Below are 22,994 nucleotides of genomic sequence, written 5' to 3'. Positions count from 1 at the left end.
GATGCTCGTTGACATCTAAGGAATCAATACAAGACGCTACAAAAAAAGCAGTTTCAGCGTGAGGAAGTGATTTAATTTCGGCGTCACATTGAGCATAGCTTCTAGTCTTATTATCGATCTCGGCGCATTCTGAACTTCACTGCATATGGCTTTGAGTGCCATTAAAATCACATTCCAGAACTGTGCGTATCAGATCCTACTAGTTAAAGCTATACAAATGTTTTTTTTTTACTAGATGATCGAAAAGCTTACGTATGGTACAAGAAAAATTTTTAACATGGCGGCAGAGTGCGTAACGCCATGCGCCACGCGGTCTCTCAAAGACAGCTCGGAATCCATCTTAACGCTCATGTCTCCATTTTCCTCTCCATTCGGTCAATGTTTTTTTCTAACCTACCTGCCATAACTTTTTCTGATGATTCAACACGAAAAAATTGGCCCTAAAATAGTAGTACCTTGGTAAATACTGCTGCTTACATCAGCCTCACCGACTGTGCCCATTTACAACAGTCGGTTTTCTTTCCAACAACAAATCATGCAATAAGAACCACACCCTATATTCAATTTAAAGTATAAATTATGGGATTTCGAGTTAGTTACGGAAATTTCACAACCATTCTTCATCTATGGAAAAGCTTCTCATACCAAGTACCCTGCATCTGTACAAATTCCTCTTTCAAGATATCCGAGTCTAAAAGGGATTGGTTCAGTCTGCAGGAAAATTTGTCAGTCAAGTCACCAAAAGATTTCGATAATAATAATTCGAGCAAATGAAGAGATTGAAAAAATGAATGGAAGTTAAAAAATAAAGACTACTGGGATGAAATTAAACTCGTAGATTCTCTGGCACTTATATTAATTATAACGACTCTATTGACACGAATGTTGACCTCCCAGGGCTTCCAACTCAAATTATTATGATATTTTCATAACATCATCCGATGAAGGGTAGACAATAAATTCAATATCCATCAAAATGATGTAGTAGTCGAATTATCATTTTGCATATACGTTAACAGCGACGTGGTCCTGGGCTGCGATGTCGCCAGGCATGTAGACTCATGGACAGGGGACACATAGCCTTGACTTTAAATGAGATCCAAGTTCAGGCTTTCATTCAATCTCCCCGAGATAAACTTGCTTATCGTTGGAGACCGATAAAACTGGAAACGTGAAAAGAATGGCAGTAATAACCTGCAGATGACGGGAGCACACGCAAAAAATAAGTTAAGAATATTAAGCATCATCTGTAAAAATAAGTTTGATGAGAAATAATATTTGTCGATGAATAAGACACCGATATCTTTACATCAAGACGCAGGAGCTACTGGCACGCTTGATAACTTATCTTATAAATACTCTACCTAATGTGATTTATACCAGAATTTATTACCCATCAACAAAAATCTATACCTATTAGGAGCAAAACCAGCTAAAGATCTTACAGTTTTGAAAGGACAGTCTTGCAAAATGCAACTGGCTTTCCCTAGCTACAGACTTGTGATAACGCTCGTAATCCGATTCGACAAAAAATTTATATTTCAACTAATTTGAACAGAAAATCTTCCTTTTATCAATAGACATGTGCAAGATTAACTCATAAGTTATATTCTTGATGACTGATAGTCTTTACTGAAACAAGAGAAGAAACAAAAGACCGTTATTGTTACCTAGCCAATCTCTGGCGACCCCACGACCGAAGGCAGCACTCACCGATGGGCTCTCTAGGATGGAATGCCACTTCATTCACTGTTCCGTTATGACCGGGCAACTTGTAGAGCAGCGCTCTGCTGGTCGTGTCCCATACGTGCACGTGTCGGTCACTTGAACCAGCACCAACGCGGCGGCCATCACACGACCAACTGCACCGCAGCAACGACTATAAGGCAAAATATCGATATGATTTTTCATGTTGTTTGTGTAAAAGAGAAGTCAAAAACATCGACAGTGAAGTTAACGCTCCATCACACACTGCACAACACAGTCCACAGGCAAGTCGGATCATGATCACAGGTTTTCCTAGCTATGTATGCAAAAAGAATACAGCAATCAGTTTCGGCAAAGTTTCAATAACTACTTTGAGTAATCAAATTATTTCTACTGTACCGAGTATTCAAAATGCACAACTCTCTCCACCACATATAAATAAATAAATAGCCAGTTCTGCCAATTGACGATATTATTCAACAATTAAATTTCGCTAAAATGTTCATTTTCATATCATATAGATTATCATTTAATTTTCCAACATATAACAACAACCAGGTACTTCTCTGAATGAGCCTATTCAATCAAACCATGTTGAGCAAATAACAATAATATGGCGAAACATTTTTCAACGCAGCTACCTGTTGTTATCACTCGTTCAGTGGACACTGAGTTGCGCATCGGTTCTGTTCACATGAAGACACATCAGCTGAGTCATCAGTTAACACCCGAATTGACAAACAACATGTCGCCACATTACAGAAAATTCCTACCATCACGCCCACTTGTGCTCTGGAATACTAACTCGAGTGCAACATATAAGTGCAACAATTAAATGCAACACTCACTCGAGAGTAACAGTCGCTCGAGTGCAACACTCGCTGAGATGCAACACTCACAGGACTGCAACACTCATGGCAAGCCATTCAGAAAAGAAACTCAAAGCATATCGCTAACTGTCATATTCATTTTGAACTCTCATTTATTTCGTGGGCGACGAGCCGAGACCGATAACACAAACGAGGTTTTAAAAAATCTTCATTCAGAAACCACACCATATGAAGCACGAGCAGGCAGCCCAAGGCGTCGCACCTGTTCAAAGTTATGCTGGTGTCCCTGGAAAATTTTGACGCATCGCTCCTGAGGAGCAAAGGGCCGCACGTCCCAGATCCGGAGCGTGTTGTCCATGGCGTTGGAGAGCACGTACGATCCGTCAGGGGACAAGGACAAGCCTGTCACTGAGTCGTTGTGGCCCTTCATTCTGTACAGGGTAGCGTTCTTGCGCAAATCCCAAACCTGAATAAATTTTAAGTGGAATTGAAGAACAGGTTGTACATCAAATGGAGGAATATACATCAGTGGATCAATTGATAAGCTTATCCCTGCAGCTATTTATATTATAAGTGCACGATAGAATTTGACGCAATTCTTACGAGTTGAACTAGTATTTGAGTGAAACCACAACACACTTTTCCCGGATTAATCAAATTTATGGTCTATGTAAAACAGATACTAAAAGTATCACCACCCAACTGCTCTGGAATACAAATCCAGCAGTGGAATCAATGCTCACAAATTCAGTAAAAAAACTGCTTTAATCAGTGAACACCCGAATTGAGCCAGCGTGTGCCAAATGGGCAGTGTGTACCATTAAAAAAGTATAAAAAAATCATAATGATAGATTGACATATTCCAAACTCATTTTTACAAAACAAAATGTAAGTGATTTAGATTACCATCCAACTATTTATTTCTTGACGATCCAAATTTTTCTACTTTTTTCTAAACTTGCACATCAATTTTGTAAATTGGAGAACATAGACATGGAAATAACTCAAACACGCACAATTCCAACCCAAGTAGCGCTATTAGAAATCCATTTCTGATCCTTACGTGATGATAGCTAGAATGACAGCAGCAGAAATTCAAACCCAGCAATTCAAAGGCTCTGTCCGTCCTTAATAAGTCGCAGTTTTTAGGCTAACTCAGAGGAAAATTTAGACACCAACGAAAATTTTATAAAATAATCAGTAGGCTCAGTACATTCATGATTCTCATCACGGGGATAGAGACCAACGGTACAGCACATAGCACCTGTCACGTCTTTCCCTCGATAACAAGGCGTTAAAAAAGGATATAATTATATTATTATACTTTACATGATTACCTTAATATCGTTCTCAATGCCTCCAGAAATGACTTGCTCGGCTGTGTCGTTGAAAGTCACTGATGTCACCTGACGGTAGAAAGAATCTAAGATAACAAAGAAACTATTTCGATCAACAGTAAACCATCTACAGCAATAAGTAGCCAACATATTTTTATGCTCTATCAACACATTTCTTAACTACCTAGCAAATGAGTAATTTAATTTCGTCATGAATTTTGACAAGTTGAAGAAGGTGAAAAATAGTCGGTATGTTTCGTAAGCTGCCTGTGAAGTAAGAGCAAAAAAATGTATAAGTGAAATTAACTAAAACGTAAAACTCTCACACCGGTTTAACCATTCTTCAATTTGACAACATTGAGTGCGACCATCAACATTTAAAACCTCAAAATATATCCCAAACTTGAAGACTGAAGAGATATACAAGTGTTTTGTGCAAAATTAAAACCAGCAACTAACAAGTGAACGAGCAAATGGATCAGTATTAATGCCGCTCGTGGCAGCAAGAACTTGCCAAGGGCTATAGGCAGTGACCTGATAAGGATTGATCAGACAGGACCCAGACAGTGACCGGGTGAGGATTGATCAGACAGGACCCAGACAGTGACCTGGTAAGGATTGATCAGGCAGGACCCAGACAGTGACCTGATAAGGATTGATCAGACAGGACCCAGACAGTGACCTGATAAGGATTGATCAGGCAGGGCCCAGACAGTGACCTGATAAGGATTGATCAGACAGGACCCAGACAGTGACCTGGTAAGGATTGATCAGGCAGGGCCCAGAAAGTGACCTGATAAGGATTGATCAGACAGGACCCAGACAGTGACCTGGTAAGGATTGGTGAGGGTGGTGACAGGCCGACGTCTCCTCAGGTCCCACACAACAATTGAGCAATCGTCCCCTGCACTTGTGACCAGAGGAGGGCCTCTGCGTGCGCTGCTCACACTGTTCACGAAGCTGCTGTGACCTGCCCATTTCCAATTATTCTAACACATTATAATTCCAACAAATTATAATTATACAAATTGTAATCAATACAACGAGTTATAACAATTACAACGAATTATAATTATTGTAACAAATTGTAATTATAATAAATTATGAGTGCTATCATGCCCTGAATGCTTGGTTTACATTTAAAGGTGTTTTTTTGTATACTCTGAATATTTTTATTTAGTTAGAAAACTTTCAAGCAATTTAGGGATTATGGGGTTTGTGATTACCTACACTTTAAGGGGATCGTTTTGGTTCTGGAGAAGCCTTTACATTTATCAACCAATCTTCCTGAAATTTCACACACATACGTAAAACGTAAAATGAAAAACAATTTGCTCATATGAATTTTTTGGAAAAAAATGAATGAAAATGTGGAATTACTAGAAAACGGTAAAAAAGGGGGTATTGTTGAAATCTATCTCCTCCTAGGATTTTCAAGCTACGACATCGAGACACATATCATTCGATTTGTAACAATATTATCTAGTGGCTCTAGTGCCTCAATTTTTTAGCTTCTTCATCGTTTTTCATTTATGCACGTCTTTTCCATTTTTCCACATTTTTTCCATAAATGAGAAAATGCGCCAGCGAGGGCTCCTAGAGTAGCTAGGTATTGTTTATTACAAATCGAATGGTATATATCTCAATGCTGTAGCTTGAAAATTATAGGAGAAGATAGATTTTTAAGATGGCGTTTTTTGGATTTTTAAATTGTTCAGGGAAGCCAAGTAAAGTAAAATTTAATAAATAGAGAAGAATATGCCATAAAAATTCTTGATATTGTAGCCCAAGCTTTCCCATTGCCAATTAGTTGCTTTTAGGGTACCAGCACGCGTCTTCAGACTTATTCTTGTCCAGTTTAGCGTGAATAATAAGCTATAAATGGGATTTTTTACACTTATATATATATCTAAAATATTCATTTTATATAGGTTCAAAACTGCATTACGCGAAAATTATTGCATGCACATCTGTGATATTTGCTTCTTTGAACGCACATTGTTTGTAGCTTCCAAACGAGTGCAAACACTAGGCAATTAACACAAATAATGATCTATAAATAAAAATTTCAATTTAAAAATTTGTAAATATTGTTACAAAATGATAATTTTATAAAAGTTTCAGACTGCATTAAGCAAAAATTAAAGCATGTACATCCATGGTAGTAGCTTAATTGAATGCGTCTTGTTTGTAACTTTCAAACGAGTGGTAACACTGTGTAATTAACGACAGTAACGATCTATATGTACAGATTTAATTCAAAGAAATCTTTGTACATATTGTTAAAAAATGTTCATTTTACATGTTTTTAAAATTGCCTTCTGCAAAAGCTATAGTACGCACATGCTTGCAGTTTGCTGCGTTAGATGCGCCTTTTCAGCAGCTACAAAATGAGCCAAGAAAACAGAAAAGCCAAAATTTTCAATTTTTGACCGAAACGATCCCCTTAAATAGATAATGCGATTTGTACCTTAGTAATGTAAAGTAAGCTGCATGCAATGAAATAACATGGAACTTATCTTTCAGTGCCAAAACCTTCCTGAACACTTAATAGGCAAAATAGAGGATATGACTGACTAATACGGTTGAAAGTTATCTCCTAGTCTCCAACAGAAGTTGCAATAAATTCATAACGGGAATAGAAACACTGAATATTTTGCATAGGCTTATGTAAATTCTTCTCAGAATTCAAAACAAAATTTTGAACTGAATATTTTATGGCACAAGCAAACATTTAAAAAATATAACTCAGTAGGTACTCACAGCAGTGAGTGACAGAGAGCGCATTTTCTCGTTGACGAAAACTTGAGGTCACGAACAGACAGACAGACGGACATGGCGAGCACAATAGTGCATTTTTTCCATAAATGAGAAAATGCACTAAAAACAATCTCCATTATATTTCACACAGAATAATGAGTCTTCAACAATTTCCGCAGAAGTAAAGAAAATTAGTAACATTGAATTGTTTGTAATAAATACATAGATTAGCTGAAGAGAATAGTCGAGGTTGATGTGATCTCAAATTACTGAGAAGAGCCTCAAGGGAAAATACTAGACTATACAATTCATATTTATCTTGACAATTTTCGAAGTGGCTTCAGAAGTTGAATTTATTCGGTGGCTTACTTGAAAATTATTATTCCAGTTACTCCTGTTATGCAATCATTAAGTGATGAATAAATATTTCCTATTTAATAGACCATTCTCACTGTGAGGTTTTCATTCAGTTAATCAGGACTCAAAGCACTTTTTAATGTATAGTACGCAATCTCACCTTTGAATTTCTTAATTCTCTGTCCAGTGCTGAGGTCCCAGCACATCACTGTGCGGTCAGCTGATGCTGAGTACAGCACCGAGCCATCAGCATTAAAGCACAGCTCAGTGATGGCGTTTGTATGTCCAGTGAGCATGCCAAAATTTTCGCACTCCCCATACACTTTCCAGAATACTGTAAGAAAAACGTGATTAAGATGTGGATATTCAAAATAATGCAGCATGAAAAAACATGGCATACCGTAGGGGGCAAAAAAAATACAAATAAATAAGAATCATCATTCCTGACATGACCTACGGTACTGTTGATAATTAGCAAGATTTAGACTGAATCTCAAGGGAAATATAAGTGACTAAAAATGTAAACATGTAGACGGTCTAATATAATTTGAAGGATTCAATAAATCATATGAATTAGGACTCCTAGGAAACTAAGACTTTTTAGGGGGATAGTTAAGAAAATACAGTGAATATACAGATTAGTTAGAAACTTAGTAGACAAAAATTTAGAAAAATACATTTGCACAATAAATCAGTCAATTTAAATAGCATTGTTAAACATTATTGCCAGAAAAAAATTGCTACAAAATAGATTAATGTATTAGAGATCAATGTTCAAATTACAAATAACAAAGCAAAGCCTTATGTAGGATCTTCACATTTAAACATTGCTATGAAATGGAGATACAACAAAATTCAGGAGTAAAAACTCATTCCCTGCCAAAGAATTTAAGCCTATGAAACACAAACTCCAAGACAATTCTCACAATGCAGTACCTACATCCTAAACTACAGACATACTACTGTAAGCTATGTAGAGATTACAAAACCTAAAGTGTATGAGAAATAGAATAACATTGAATATTGATATAAACATGACATTTTTTATATGGTACCAGTATGCATCTTTTCAGAGACAATTCTTGCCTCAAACTTTACAAGCCCAATTGCAAACTTGAAAAGAATACTGAACATTTTAACTCTGAGATCAATACCAACTTACAGATCGCACTATCCATGCAGCAGTTGCCAGACAGTGTATAATAACGTGACAAATACCGTATACACCCCTTAAACTCTGAGACAAATACCAACTTACAGATCGTTCTATCCATGCCAGCAGTTGCCAGACAGTGTATAATAACATGACCAATATACACCCCTTAAACTCTGAGACCAATAATAACTCACAGATCATTCTATCCATGCCAGCAGTTGCCAGACACTCGCCATCAGGGTGGAACCGTCCACAAAGGATGTCCCCCTGGTGCCCAGTCAGCTGCATGATAGGAGCAGCAAGAGCAGATGTGCGAGGAGGCCCCTGCAAATATACATAGACATCAATATGATTTCCCAGTTAGCTTGGCAAGTTAGCAGGTTATATATACAAAATTTGTGCATGTTCATGTCAAAGAAAAAGACTAAATGTTTTTGATTACAGTTGAATAGCAACAAAATGAATTACTGTAAGATTGGCATTACTTTAAACATTATTTATCTATGTCACGTTGATAGTCAAATGTAATATCTGAGCAGATTTAGACTAATGGATAGTTTATTCAAAATAAATGACTGCTCTATTCCAAAACAAATTTAAATGTACAAAATAGAGTAGAAGTTAAGATTCCAATTAAATGTCACTTGTAATTGGCAACAAAAAATCAACTTACATTAGCAACCACAGAGTTCTGCACACCCTCTCGAGCTGCTACAAGTTCACTGCGAGGCTTCTTTGGTTGCAAAGCCACAATCATCTGATCAGCTTTTCTCTTCATATCCATTGCAAAACTATTTTCTATATAACTTCTGGAGAACAATAAACAAACCATTAACATTTTCTTGACGATAAATATACCTACGTATTCTAATGAGCATGATTAAAAGTTGATATAAATTGATGCATTTTAGAGTTTTAATAAAAATATCACAAATTCATGATTTTTTTTTTCAGTTACACAATATTGAATTTAAGGCCAGGTAATTAAAAAATTGGGTTAAAATCATGAACAATATAACACATAAAGCCACAAATTGATTCAGCAACCTAATAATAATGTTACTGTCCTTTCCCACCAGTTCAGTATGGTACCTATCTAGTGAACATATATTTTCTTCAACTTTTATATTATCAAGTATGCTCACATATCAGGTACTACATATAATATTTGATTTTCTTGGTCTTATGTATCTCAAAATTAGGGAAGAGCAACTGATAATCTGTTTGAATATTATATAAAATTATATCTCTATCAAAATCAATAAAAGATTAGAATAGGTAGATTTGACTTATATATATACAAAGGGTATTATACTTTAGATTAAGTGCATTAAAAAAAGGGTGTTTTTTAATTATATGTTTTTGGGGCGTAGATTAAGAATCTGAAATCTGTTTTTGGCAGTCAGCATCGTAAATTTTTAATGGAACCTGTTCCTAACTGGACCTAACCTGCAAGGTTTTTGTTGATCGACTAGGTTTTTTCTATGTTTGGAGTCCGTCCGGCGGCCGGAAAAACCTAGCCAAGCAACATAAACCTCGCAGGTTAGGTCCAGTTAGGAACAGGTTCCATTAAAAATTTCCGATGCTGACTGCCAAAAACGGATTTCAGATTCTTAATCTACCGTACACCCCCAAAAAAATATATAATTAAAAAAACACCCTTTTTTTGGATGCACTTAATCTAAAGTACCTATTACCATACAAAGAATCAACCATAATTTACACATCTCAATGTTCCCATGAGGTAGCCATCCATTGGTGCAACAACAAATGACACTTCAATTGCAACCATAAAAAAATTAATTTAGTCACATTTTATTAATGCTTTATGAACATTTGAGCATGTCAAAACATATAGGAAATTCCCCTCATAATTCTTCCTTTGATATTGACTCTACTTTTTAATGAATAATCATTTATACCTTTCTTAAATTGGCTCTCCGCTCTTATAATCCTGATTACTGAATTTGATATATTTTCATGCTTATAAAATATTTCTTTATGGTGCTTGAGTAATGTTTGCTGAAATTGCTGTCTTCTCCATCTCATTGATTCCATTGAAGAGGTAACTGTGACAGTTACCTCTTAGAAAGTCAACATAGATGTTAACTGTCAAATAGCATGGTGCCATTGGCGATTGGTGGTTGTCAAAAATGTTGATAGGGCATGCTGTGTTGCATTATAATTTGTAATCATAAACTGGGGTGTGGGGACGGGGGTTGATTCCAACTTCCAAGCATGGGGGTGAATTGGACTGTTGTGACACTTCAGAAAATGAAACCATATAACTCAAAAAGTTTTTGCCTTATAAAAATTCTCATTTTGTTGATGGCTCTTGGACAGAGACTTGAAGTAGGGTAAACGCGGTATATTCCGACACATTAAAGACGGATCGAGAAATGAAAAACTATAAAAAAAACGTATGCGTTACGTAAGTTCTGTTGCCTTCACGTGACTCTCAAAACACTTCACTACGCGTCAGCAACGATGAAACGTCACGAAATGTTGCCATATTCATTAAAAAGCCTTTAGAATGGAAACCTACCAAATCCCTATATTCCGTCACTGTGTGTGGCAATATTCGACACGTGGTGAGTCGTATTGCTGTCTCTTATACACATCTAGATGTGTATAAGAGACTGGGGTAACACGTGCATAAACTTTGTAAATAAATTCGCATTCGCACCTCGTAAATGGCTTTTCATGGCCGAGATATGGAATTCACGGCTCGGTGAAATAGAATCACGGCTCGTAGAAATGGAATCACGGCTGGCAAATCCATAAAACCACGGCTCGAAAAATTCAGTCGCGGCTTGCCAAGTAGATATATTCCATACTAGGCTAGCACCATATCAAACCCAGTGGAAGTCTAGTAGCTATTTCAAACTATCATCATTATCATTCATCATCGTCAGTCATGAAAATTGAAAAGATCTGGTCAAATGACATGACTTTAGAGTTTAGATCTTCTGCTGTGAGAGTGTGAGTGTGAACAACTTAACAAGGCACGAAAAGTCTTAGGAAAAGAATAGGCAACAGGCTAAATCAGGCCAGGACAGGCACAGGACAGGCTTACAGCACTGACATCACTTGGGTCCTACAAAGTGGCAAACCAGAGCTTCTTTAGAATCAGTTCATTTTTAATTTCCTCATATACTCAAGATTTGAACCAATTTCTTAAGTATGATAATGCTGGTATCCAGGATACTTTACTGGTCTACTTATAGGACTCACAAATGAACTTGAGGGAGAGTCTAAAAAACTCTCTGCTTTGCCACTATGCTTGGGTATGTTATGTTATGAAGTTATGTTAAAGCCAACCTAGGCCAATTGTAGTAGTTACAAATACAAAACTGGAGGGGGGCACGGCCCAGGGCCCCAGGCCCCAGCCTCCAGGGGGACCTAGCGGTCCTAGCCCCCTAGTGGCGAAGTGGCCTAGTCCTTAAAAGAGAGAGGGCCAGCAGACAGCAGGATCCTCTAATTTGTATTGGTGTTTCTGGGACAATATTCTCATTATCACTGTTAGAGGCATGTGGCCTACCTACTCTACCACTACCAGTCTAAGAGTAAGGCTACCTACCTAGTAGCCTACAACTTACAAGTCTACAACTTGTACTGATAGTGGCAAAGCAGAGAGTTTTTTAGACTCTCCCTCAAGTTCATTTTTGAGCCCTATAAGTAGACCAGTAAAGTATCCTGGATACCAGCATTATCATACATAAGAAATTGGTTTAAATCTTGGGTAAATGAGGAAATTAAAAATGAATTGATTCTAAAAGATCTCTGGTTTGTCACTATGTAATGTACTCTGACATTAGGTATTAATACCGTATTATGCTTAGCTATGCTGTTAGGTATGCATGTTGTTGGTATTATTGCAGATTAACTACATCCAAAAAAAAGGGTGTTTTTTTTTAATTATATGTTTTTTGGGGTGTAGATTACGAATCTGAAATCCATTAACCCCCATGTTAGTAAATAAAGGTGAGTGGGTAACGTAAGTTACGTAACCCCCATGTTGGTAAGTCGCGAAAAAAATCGGTTTTCCGATGCCGACCGCCAAAAATGGATTTCAGATTCGTAATCTACACCCCAAAAAACATATAATTAAAAAAAAAACACCTTTTTTTTTTGGATGTAGTTAATCTGCAATAATACCCATGTTGTTTCTTGAATTGCAGGTTACACCTAAGACACCTTACAATAAGACACCATTTTTAAGAAAAGTAATGTTACTAATGTAGCCTTGATTAGTTAAAGGATATGGATATATATAGGTATGATATAGCCGCCGAGAGGTCCGAGTTCTTGACACTGGACGGAGTCCGACGGACCCTTTGGCATTTGCTAGTTAATAGTTATACTCGTGGTTTATATAAGTATTTTCTTATTGTGGTCCAAGATCAAGTTATACTCGATTTATAGATGATTATTTGCCGGTTAACTTCACGCAGTCAAGCACGATGGACACTAGCCACTAGGTAGAGATGTTTACTCGATGAACGCGGCTGATTCTTTCCGAGAAATGAATTTAATGTAACATGTTCACTTTTGGACGCTGAAGGGCGGACGTCTGATCCATGAAATGCCGGCAGCGGGAGTAATTCCGTATATTAAATGTGTTACAATGGCACGTTTGGAATGAAAACGCATGGTTCTTTTATTTTCTCTTTAATTGTCTTAAAATAATGAGAATAAGTATTTTGATTGAAGCTAACTCTACAATGTTATTTGCTGATACCCATAGTTGAATTAGTATATAATAATATATATTAATAGTTCAACCATGGAAAATGGGACTATTCCTACTTTAGGCTCTAAATTTCCGACTATTCCTCGGAACTTTAGGCTCTAAACTTACAATAGATTTTAGGAAAATTCTTATATTATGAAGCTTTCTCCTTCACGGTGTTCCATCATAGTGTACCGTTGTATTGTCAAAATACTTTGTAGCAATGCTAAATGGAAGTAAACCTTTGAGAAAATTCTTTTGTATGTGACTAACCAATGCTCGTGGCGGAATAAATAAGTTCATTCTCAATCTCACAGAGATATGACGGAACATGTGATTTGGTTTCATGCTTTGAAAAAGATTAACAAAAATCTAAATTTGTGCAGGTATTGCAAAATTTAACACAATAGAATCGTGATTACTTCACTCAAACTGTGAAAATTATCACAAATATGCGATCCTTCGTTTATTTTTTTTTCAATCTTACATAACTCAGTTCGAGTTTGGAGCACAAGTTCACTTCTCTGTCAAGGACTCCAATGTAGCTGAAACAGTCTGAAAATGTTCTGGACCATTCGGCAAGGAGCGATTTTTTTATGACCATATTCAAGTTAATAATGACTGGTTGTATGATTATTTATTCAAACTTATACCCAGGCCACATTTTACTTAATTAGACTGCATTTTTGTTACAAAAATTAGAATCATTTTGCTAAATGAAATTGTAATTATTTAGGGCTTAAAAACATTTTATGGAGGCTGAAGTCGCCCTAAAATGAGCCTAAGGGCGCCACTGCATCTGGCTTTTTTTTTATTCGACATGCGGGTAGCGGGTGCCCAGAAACCCAACAAATATTGTAAGTGCAAAGGGATCGATACAGAATTTTGCAGATGATATATCAGATAATTTATATAAATTCACATCACTGATAATTTATTATATGGGTCGAAATTTTTGAATGAACCTATTAAAACATATATGTAAACGTCATATATTTATAAAAAATTTCATAAGTAAAAGTGTTTTATTTTGAAATGCAAAAGAAATCGCGTGGCTAAAAGTAAAATAATCGGTTAAAAATATGAACACCGGAATCATCATAACATATGTCGTATTTTGTTAACTATGATCGTATTGTGCATAATAAGAGCTGCGTGTTGCGCGAGTCGTGACGTGACGAACTTTCAGTTGGTCACGAGAAGGCGGGCAGTAGAGGTGGGTAAAGAAGGATCGTGCCAATCTGTCCTTCACTGGTCGTCTGCTGCAATGGTGGGTCAAAATACGAAACTTTTGGGAGTTAAAAACCGTGCCATATAGTCTTAATTTATGATTAGCAGAACTCATATATTAATCCTTATAATGTAAATTTTGCTCAAGGGTGAATATTTTTTTCGCTTTCTGTAATTTGCTGCCATCCATATTTCCATATGCGTTAAATTAACATAAACAGAGGCTAAATTATGCAAACAATCTCATGTTTTTACGATTCTTTAATGAAAAAAGCTAGTGTTATCAACTTTATTTGAAAAAAAAAATTATTTTTGCAAATTTTATGGGTCGTCTCCGTTAATAACTTTCAGAGATGACTTACTGGGTACATCTCGGAGTGACTTCTCACGCACTTTGTATTTTTTATGACTTTAAGCCCGATTTCTACTCCTTAATTAAATTCAGGTCTGTAAATTTATGTCAGATAAAGGATAATAGTGATTTTTTATTGTATATGCATTTAATTGTCATTTCCCGTTGACAAACTTCACAACCCTTGCCATTGCTCGGTATTAATGTGACTGTGGCTAAAAAATTTCACAATATTTCCGCTTAATTTACTATGCGAAATTTGCGTTATTTCAAACGATTAATAAAACAAAAACGACGCAGTGAGTGTAACCTCGGAACACTTGCCTCGCGCGTATCCATTGAGCAAGCGTTCTCTCTGGCTTGCCTTTGATTGGTGATGACAGCTTGTTTGTCATCACAACTACTCCTTTTCAAGCCAACTTCTTGTACCTATTTATACAGAGTACCTAGCCTGGCTCGCATCATTATATTTATGTTAATGCATTGAGTATACTAATACAAGACAACTATGTAAACCATTCCGTCAATTGAAAACATATTTTCGGAAGACTTCGTTCATGGAAGCGTAAAACAGTTCAAGTACATACAGAATAGGGTAGAGTAGAGGCTCCATCTTACCAAATTTGTATATTTAGGTTGGAGTATTTAGTTGAGACGAGTTTGACATAATCGAATGCAAGTTTTATTTAAAACTTCTCTGGAGTTTAGATACTATATATATTCCCAAAGATCCTCAAGAAAACAAAACTAAAAATTACGAAAAAAATTTATAGGACACAACAACTCTAAGATATTGAAAAGTTTTTGCAAAGCAAACTTTCTCCCGTGTAACCTGCGTAGTTGTTTTATAGCTACTGCTTGCCGCATATTTTTTTCATCAGAGGTAAGTAATATTCTTTAAGTATGAATGAATGCTCGTAATTATCGTACATGTGAGTCGACTCAGCGAAGTTGAGGTGCTAACATTCCTATGAGCGACATTGCATGAGGAGCGTGGCTGCATTTTTCTTTTCATTTTGAAACTCGCATTTTCAATTAACTGCATAGCGACGACACATGCGCCGCGAAGTAGCAGATAAATAACGTGCGAGGTAGGAGTGAATTTAGGCTTCCCACTCACTTACTAAATATATATTATTGCTAGAATATGAGATTTGTTATAAGGTATCAGTGATACCTTACGATACCAGAACCTTACGTGATACCGTATCACGTAAGGTTCTGGCCATTAGTCCACGATGCACTCCCCGAAAAGTAATATTGCACAAAAAGATTTTAATTAGAGCTTTTAGTTTTAGTTCCTCGAAGAAATACTAGAAAATCGTTTATTGTTCGATTTTGTGGTGTTATTCTTAGTGTATTTTATTCTTTCTTTCGGTCAAAGATAAAGGAATCAAATGAAATAAAATTAAAAATAATTTTTTAACGTAAATGAATTAAATGAAATAAAAAGCCAAGAAGATTCGTTTTTCTTTGTTTTTCGAAAGTTTTAAATTGGATTTTATCCCATCAACTGATCCTAATTGACGTAAGACATGACCCCACCAGAATGAACGAGTGAAATTAGATATTTAATAGTGACTCTTATGTCTGAAAGTGGCGAGATAATCAATAAAACAAACACAGTAAGAACTAATCAGATGGGGCCGTACTATCAAAAATTATTACGAGATTCGTAAGCCAATCACTGACGGCTTTCCAAGCTCAACCCACCAATCCCAGAACAAAAAAACTGCCGCTTGGTGTACTTAGGCCGCAACGTGTACTTAAGAGAGCTCTGATAGTACCGCCCTAGGAGCACATGATGGCAAGGTATGGAGACGGTCAAGCATGGTTCTCTGACACGACTTATCCCATGCAGCGCGAGTATCTGTAGTAGCAGGGCCACTCTTAATAGCTTAATAGCAGCCGCCTGCCGGTCACAAGTTATCAGACTGTAGGCATGAGTCGCTTACCCACTCTGAATTTAAGTGCCCGCCTGGTTTGCTTCTGAAAGACTTCAAAGAGAGTGAAGTGGGGAGCTGCAGAAGCTACGAGTAGTGGCAGCAAGTGTCACTTGTGATGCAGATATATCGCTTCATAGTGTGCATGTTACACGAGAGACGCTGTGCTTCATCAAATTTTACAGTAGCGTTAGAAAAACGGAAACGAAAAATCGAACTAGGATTCAAGAGCTTGAAGTGTGCAGGCCTCGTTCCTGCTAGAAGATAACACATCAGACTCATTGGTACGAGTCGACAAGGAATGATCAACGTGTAGGATTCACCTACTACTTGTCTCGTTCTTACAATAAAATTAGTCATCGTCATAATGCAAAGAAGGCTGAAAGAAGAAACTTCCATTTAAGAGATTCTCAAATTGATCCCAATTCTCTTTTCTACCACAAATTAATCCTCTGTTAGGGTTCTTAATTGGTAAGCTAATTTCGAAATATTTCAAAGTTCAATTTTTCTAGACTGCTTCTGAATCGTTGATTTTGTTTTAATGATTTTGTTTTGAGCTCGTCTGGCAGACGAAAAGCTCCGGTGAAAAACTAAGAGTGAACATCTGTCTAAAAATGTTAATCCCTGCTTTTGTATTCTATCTCGAGGGTTAAAAAATCGCATTCGTAGCAGCACTATGTCAACCGCGTAAATATTCAAATTCAACATATTCAAATACAAATTCACCTATATATTTATGTATATATAATTCACTGATAAATTATCAAAATAATTCACTGGGAGAAAATCTTAGATCTCTTTGAAACAAGCAAGAAATACGCGCACATACCACAACGTTAGCGATGACGCCTTGAAAAGTCGCTCCTTCGATAGGCAAACCAAAGGAGTGTCACAGTATCTCACAATTTCATGCAGGTCGCATATAGCATGTGTTCAGCCAGGCAGCTCGGTATCAAACAGGGGCGAGCGTTGAACATCGCATGTCAAGAGGAGTGTTTACCAATTTATTAGGAATGTGAAGCCGTGGCGTTCGTGACATCACGTATGAAAATGAGATGATGAGACTACAACTCTCTGACTGAATTATATATAAGCTAACCTGTAATGCAAGATATGTTGTGTAATATTCTTTTAGGATTCAAGGACAGAGGTACGGTTGTTGCTGTGCGTTGTCCAAGCAACTTGGGATAAACCTACCTAAAAAACGTGGGCAACTTGGGATATAACCGACATAAATCGGTTACATTTCTAATTGTTTTATCTCGTCGAAACTTATATTACGTAATTTGCATGACAGCACCGGGTTTATTCATTCAAGCTATCAATTTTCACTGGCAATACTGCACGGGAATGAAATATTGAACTATTACTCTATTTGCCAATTTCGTGTTAAAAATGAGCTGCTACAGGAATTTCTATTGGTCGAACCTCACAAAAGAGTTTTCGTTTCCATTTCTTTGTAATTTTGCACCTTGAAATAATTTTGTTGTAAAATCTCATTTGATCGAATTCGTTGAACGAATTTAATGAAACAGCACGAGGCTCTTAACTTTATTTTCGCGCGATTTAATTTTTTCCAAACTAAGGCAAAATTCTTTCCATACGCATCAAACGACAACATTTGGAATCATAAAAGAATTTTCAAAGCAGCACTCCAGCTAAGACCCCTAGAATCATTACCTTTTTTTCTCTCGTTTTTATTTAACTACTTATGGAGCTGAAAAAAACACGAGAATAATTAACTGAAATTATGTTATTTTTTGATCGAGCATATGCAAAAAACTCAAATTCCATATTTTTCACGTAATTTTCTTTCACCGCTCTATGCAATTTCATCAATTTGCCAACGCATCTCATATCTAATATCCGGAATATTTTCACTATCTTTTTCCAGTTTCCATTCCACGTGAAGTGTTGTTCGATGCCGTGCTCGGCCAGAATGACGCACCTTACCACATCTCCGTTAATCCTGCTGCCGCTGCTGGTGATATCATGCATGCCTTCACTAGCCGCGGCCCAGAGGAACTTCTTCACTATCAATAGAAGGTTCGGCTACAGAGCGAGAGACAAGTCGATAGTTTATTCAAGCTATGAAAGACTAATAAGTTTTCGGTAAATGATACAACATATTAGAAACTGATTTCTACTAAAATGGGTTGCGATACAGAAATGTTGTTGGATAAACCTAAATACAACTCAGCCTATGTCATAATATATGAACAAATTATAATAAATAAATTTTACTTCATCGACCAATTTGTTAGGCACTGTAAAATGGCAGCACTAGCGAGAAGCAACGTAAATTTTTAACGATCGAAAATGTTACAGCCTATAGTAAAATTTTTTATGTCTGCATTTCCTAATGTCACGATGCATCACAATCAGTTCCGGGACGCTCAGCCGCATGTTGACGGACGGCACCGACAGTCTGCTGGACTCGCTGCAGAGAGGACATGAAGGCCTCCTAGCGCAACTTGAGGAACTGTCAAAAGCAATAAAGGTTCGGGATTGTATATATTGTGAAAATAATGTTTGATTGTAGTAGAATTAATAGGCGTCGGACTCAATCTATTTTCATAACAGGAAAGCAAGTATGTTTTTTAGGTAAAGTCCAAGAAAGAATCAGCAGTGGATAGAAATTATTTGAAGTTTAAAACTGATCCAAAGTCAGGAGTATGTTTAGCTTCGGAAAATGTGCACAACTTATGCTTGAATTTTTTTATGACACAATTTTTATGACACAAAAACTCACCTTATATGAAAATGAATTAAATGCAAAAATAGAATTGGTGTGACAGTCATTAAAGCCATAAAATTACTCCCATATTAAAAAAATTAAGATTTTTTTTTCGATTAGGTGAATGCGGTATATTTTACCATGCATTGGTTAAATACGTGCCGTTTGCTCATAGGAAGACGAGCTGAAACTGAACAACGTCTTCTACAAACTGGGTCGACACGACACCGACATTCTGTCGACCACTTCACAACAGATGTCTCTACAGAACACTGCACGCAAGCTCGAGAACAAACTTAACAAACAGTCTTTTAATGTGAGCAGATAAACTTAAATATTAGTTTAAACTTTCTGATACTCTGAAATAAGATTAAACCCTTCTTATATTATCATAAAAATTCATAGAAACCATGCATTCTTTTGGAAAATTTACGTCTTTATTTCGTTGTGTAGATGGACTTCTTACGAAGACACGTGTCGGAACTCAAGAGCGGAGTGGATACGAGTACCGCCACTGCGACAACAGTAAACGCCCTCAAGTTATCGGTGGACTCTCTACAGAAGTCCCTTGCTCTGGCGCTTTTCAGGACGGAGCAGCTTGAGAATAAGACCAAGCTAATGGAACGCGAGCTGCGCACCGGGACCCAAGTCTATGGGGCTGACGTCGATGAGAAAAATATTTACTACGCAAGCCGCTCCCCCAAAACCACCTACTACTATCTAGACTCTGGTTAGAAATAAAAACCATAATTATGGGAGGCAGAATTGATTTAATTGAGTTATTCTATCTTCATCCATACGTAGGCTGCTATTAAAGGCGATCCGGATGATAAAACAGTATATTGAACTGATTAACCGACAATACATAGCATAATTTAATTTTAAACCATGAGACCTTGACTTACATGTTGACGTAGTCATGTCCTCATCTCAGACAATAATTTATGTAGTCGTACCATTTTAGGTGAAATTTATTTTCTTCCTTTTCTATAACTGATTATTTCAAGTAAGTTACTCTTACAACAGACGCCCTAGAAGGCGTATGCGACGAGTCAGGTGGCTGGGTGAGCGTCGCAAGTGGCGGCTGTTGGCTGGTCGTGAGCGACGCCGTGTCGTTCCTTGAAGCTGTCGCGGGCTGCGCCAAGAAGGGAGCTGTGCTCGCTCAGCTGCCTCTGGACGACAGGGACTGGCCGGCACAAGTCAAACGCAAGTTCACAGGTCAGATTTTGGAAACTTATGGCTAAGAATTAGGATACTGTACGGAGAACTTATGGTTAAGAATTAGGATGCTGTAAGGTTTTCACTTGACTTTTGGGATATCTTCTATAATTAACAGTGTCATTATGTAAGGAAAGAATTACATGTAAAAGCACACGTTATTGCTTTTTCCTAAGGCTAGGCACGTAATGTAAACAACTCATTAGTTGCGGGTAATATCTAGCTTGACGGTTCCTAACAGAAACGACATACCTATTGGAGATAACAATTAAAAAATTTATTCTTGTATATAGAAAGATTGACCTTATTTTTAACAATTGAGCGCAACAATAAGCATTTAAAAAAAATAATCTCGTTTTATTAAAGAGCGACAAGACTGACCTTGAATAGCAACCATTTGAGATCTAGCAATTAGATCAATTAATATTTCGCAATTTAAGTCCTCGTTGAAATTTACGGACATTTAAATTACGTTTGAATTACTCATTCATATTTTCTAACAGTGGATTTAGTTTCATTTATGCTGGCTGCCTGGCACCACATTTGTTTCTCAAAAACTAGAGTAAAGTACACAAAAGTACATTGATGATTATTCAATTTATACATAGTACAAAATAGACGATATATGTATTCGATCGAAAATATCAAATCGAGCTGACAAATTTTCTAAGATAGGTCCCTCCTCATTTTACTAACTAACTATCGAATGACCTTTGGCAATAGTTCAATTTCATTGGTTTCTGACAAGCTTTTTCAACCATCGCAAGCTCTCAGTTGATAACATGAGTTCGTTTCCAGAGCCCAGTTCGAACTCAATGCACTGGACGAGCGGCACTTCGGTTTTCTCGCCTGATGCTTGGGTGTACCTTTTCTCCGGGTCCGCGATACCAGGCGAACATTGGACGGACGGCTTCGCTCCGACCAACTCTGCTTCCCGCCACTGCGCCGTGATGGCAACTACGGGGCTAATGGCGGTGTCCTGCTCCATGAAGAACGCTTATGTCTGTGAAAAACTTTGAGCTGATAAATAAGGATGGTTATCAAGATCTTCTAGTGCACTTTTAAGAGTTTTGGCATTATTTTTAGAAAAAAATTATGGGTTCAAGTAAAGCCACGTTGTGTATACTGTAGAAGCCATTCAAAAACCAGTGTAAAGTTCAGAGTACCAAGAATGGAGCAGAGAGGCGCGGGTTCGATCCCAGCTCTGTGCGCCAGTTTCTGGTCAGAATCGGCTAGGAGGCCGGGCCGTTAAGCACAGCAGAATTGTAGCAGTGAGTTGCGAGTTCGAGACCGCAAAATGCTGCGAATGTTCTGCGATGTTAAGAATCGGCGACAGGCCTACGGCCTAATAAACACTGAAACAGCTATTATTATTATTATTATTAAATCTTCCAATGATTACACCAATGACGGTGGACTCTGACTGTGCCTGTGTACATTGTCACGGCGCGGAAAAAACTCGGAGAATGATTTCTCTCGTATCCATTAAATGCTCAAATAAACTACCAAGTTCGTTTTTCGGTCGTTCTAGATAGTTCTGTTGTAAAAAATAAAAATGTTTGAATTCACATCAATGTAGCTGATCTGAAGTTTCGAATGAGTAAAAGATCAAAAGAGAATCATGTAAAGCTTCTTGGAGTTTCTTCATCGATTCCAATTTTATATTCCAGGAACTGAGGCGAATTAATCATTTCATTTACGTGAATGGGAATGCTGTTGTGTACACAATGACAATAGTTCGAGCGTTCCGGTGTACCCCTTCCGGCAGAAACGAGCGTTCTGTTAGAACAGTAAGATTGAACTTGCAGGGTGTAACGAGTTCGAGACTTAGCTAGCTGTAAAAATTTTACGTCGGCTGGAATCAGCTAGTCTACAGACCAAACATGATTTATTCTTAAACGTAGCCGCCAAGTTATTCTTATTATTAACCACTTATATAACCTGTAGCTCTACCGAATCGAATGTAATCAGTACATTCAAAACATATAGTAGGAATAGATTAAGCTACTGGCAGAATTAGTGACTTATTAATTCTAATAACGATGAGTGATGGTATTCCTGTTAAAAAAACTATATAATTTGCCTCTTCTTCAGGAAAAATCGTTTCATAATTAAATTGTGTTACTTTTCCTCAGCCACTTGAAATAAAGGACGTGAATTACAGAAAAAAAATCAGTCCTCTTTGTCGGGACACTTTCAGATCCTACGGAGGATCGGGCTTTCCTCAAATCTACGTGTCGGTAAAAGTAGAGTTGAATTTCCATTCCCAGTCACAGTTATTTAAGATTTGAATAATGAAAAAATGTTTGACTGTAATGCTGCACGACTTTGCTAAAAGACAGCTGCAGTTTTACTTTAAAAAAAAACCCAAGTGATAAAAAGCGTTTTCAAAAGGCTAAAATATTTGACACTATCAATTATAAGCTAATTAACATAACATAGTGATGTCGGCTCTGAAGTGTAGGCCTGATGTGGCCTGTCGCCGATTCTTTTCCATTTCGTGCCTTGTTCATAGATCTAAACTCGTGTCATTTGACCGGATCTTTTCATGACTGGCGATAGTTTGAAGAAGCTACTAGACTTCCACCGGGTTCGATAAGGAGCTAGGCATTTCAAATCTGAACATATATTTTTC

At 37.1% G+C, this 22,994-nt stretch overlaps 2 protein-coding genes across 2 annotated transcripts; one reads left to right on the top strand and one right to left on the bottom strand.

The window, feature by feature from the left end:
* Positions 1 to 839: 839 nt before the first annotated feature.
* LOC108670392 (U5 small nuclear ribonucleoprotein 40 kDa protein) lies at positions 840 to 8,965 on the bottom strand. Its single transcript, XM_018157861.2, has 8 exons — positions 8,821 to 8,965; positions 8,342 to 8,471; positions 7,152 to 7,325; positions 4,705 to 4,844; positions 3,875 to 3,943; positions 2,800 to 3,003; positions 1,714 to 1,879; positions 840 to 1,163 (listed from the first exon to the last, which is right to left on the bottom strand). Exons 1-8 carry the CDS (start codon positions 8,929 to 8,931, stop codon positions 1,114 to 1,116), a joined length of 1,044 nt encoding a protein of 347 aa, XP_018013350.1. The 5' UTR covers positions 8,932 to 8,965; the 3' UTR covers positions 840 to 1,113.
* Positions 8,966 to 14,081: 5,116 nt separating this feature from the next.
* LOC108670393 lies at positions 14,082 to 21,562 on the top strand. The gene is made up of 7 exons (XM_018157863.2): positions 14,082 to 14,095; positions 18,299 to 18,450; positions 18,790 to 18,904; positions 19,317 to 19,457; positions 19,595 to 19,871; positions 20,168 to 20,359; positions 21,158 to 21,562. Exons 2-7 carry the CDS (start codon positions 18,326 to 18,328, stop codon positions 21,376 to 21,378), a joined length of 1,071 nt encoding a protein of 356 aa, XP_018013352.1. The 5' UTR covers positions 14,082 to 14,095; positions 18,299 to 18,325; the 3' UTR covers positions 21,379 to 21,562.
* The last annotated feature ends 1,432 nt before the right edge of the window (positions 21,563 to 22,994 follow it).

This window comes from Hyalella azteca, unplaced genomic scaffold (assembly GCF_000764305.2).
Source record: "Hyalella azteca isolate HAZT.00-mixed unplaced genomic scaffold, Hazt_2.0.2 contig9014, whole genome shotgun sequence".
Lineage (NCBI taxonomy): Eukaryota > Metazoa > Arthropoda > Malacostraca > Amphipoda > Hyalellidae > Hyalella > Hyalella azteca.
Note: the sequence above shows the minus strand (reverse complement) of the source record. Positions and strands in the feature narration are given on the sequence as shown.

Bases quoted from the DNA above. Each gene is read 5' to 3' on its own strand.
- LOC108670392 (XM_018157861.2), bottom strand. From the start codon at position 8,931: ATGGATATGAAGAGAAAAGCTGATCAGATGATTGTGGCTTTGCAACCA. The intron at 8,472-8,820 runs GTAAGTTGATTT...GTATATTTGCAG, and splicing joins AGAACTCTGTGGTTGCTAAT to GGGCCTCCTCGCACATCTGC. The intron at 7,326-8,341 runs GTGAGTTATTAT...TTTTTCTTACAG, and splicing joins TGGCATGGATAGAATGATCT to TATTCTGGAAAGTGTATGGG.
- LOC108670393 (XM_018157863.2), top strand. From the start codon at position 18,326: ATGCCGTGCTCGGCCAGAATGACGCACCTTACCACATCTCCGTTAATC. The intron at 18,905-19,316 runs GTTCGGGATTGT...GTTTGCTCATAG, and splicing joins AACTGTCAAAAGCAATAAAG to GAAGACGAGCTGAAACTGAA. The intron at 19,872-20,167 runs GTTAGAAATAAA...CTCTTACAACAG, and splicing joins CTACTACTATCTAGACTCTG to ACGCCCTAGAAGGCGTATGC.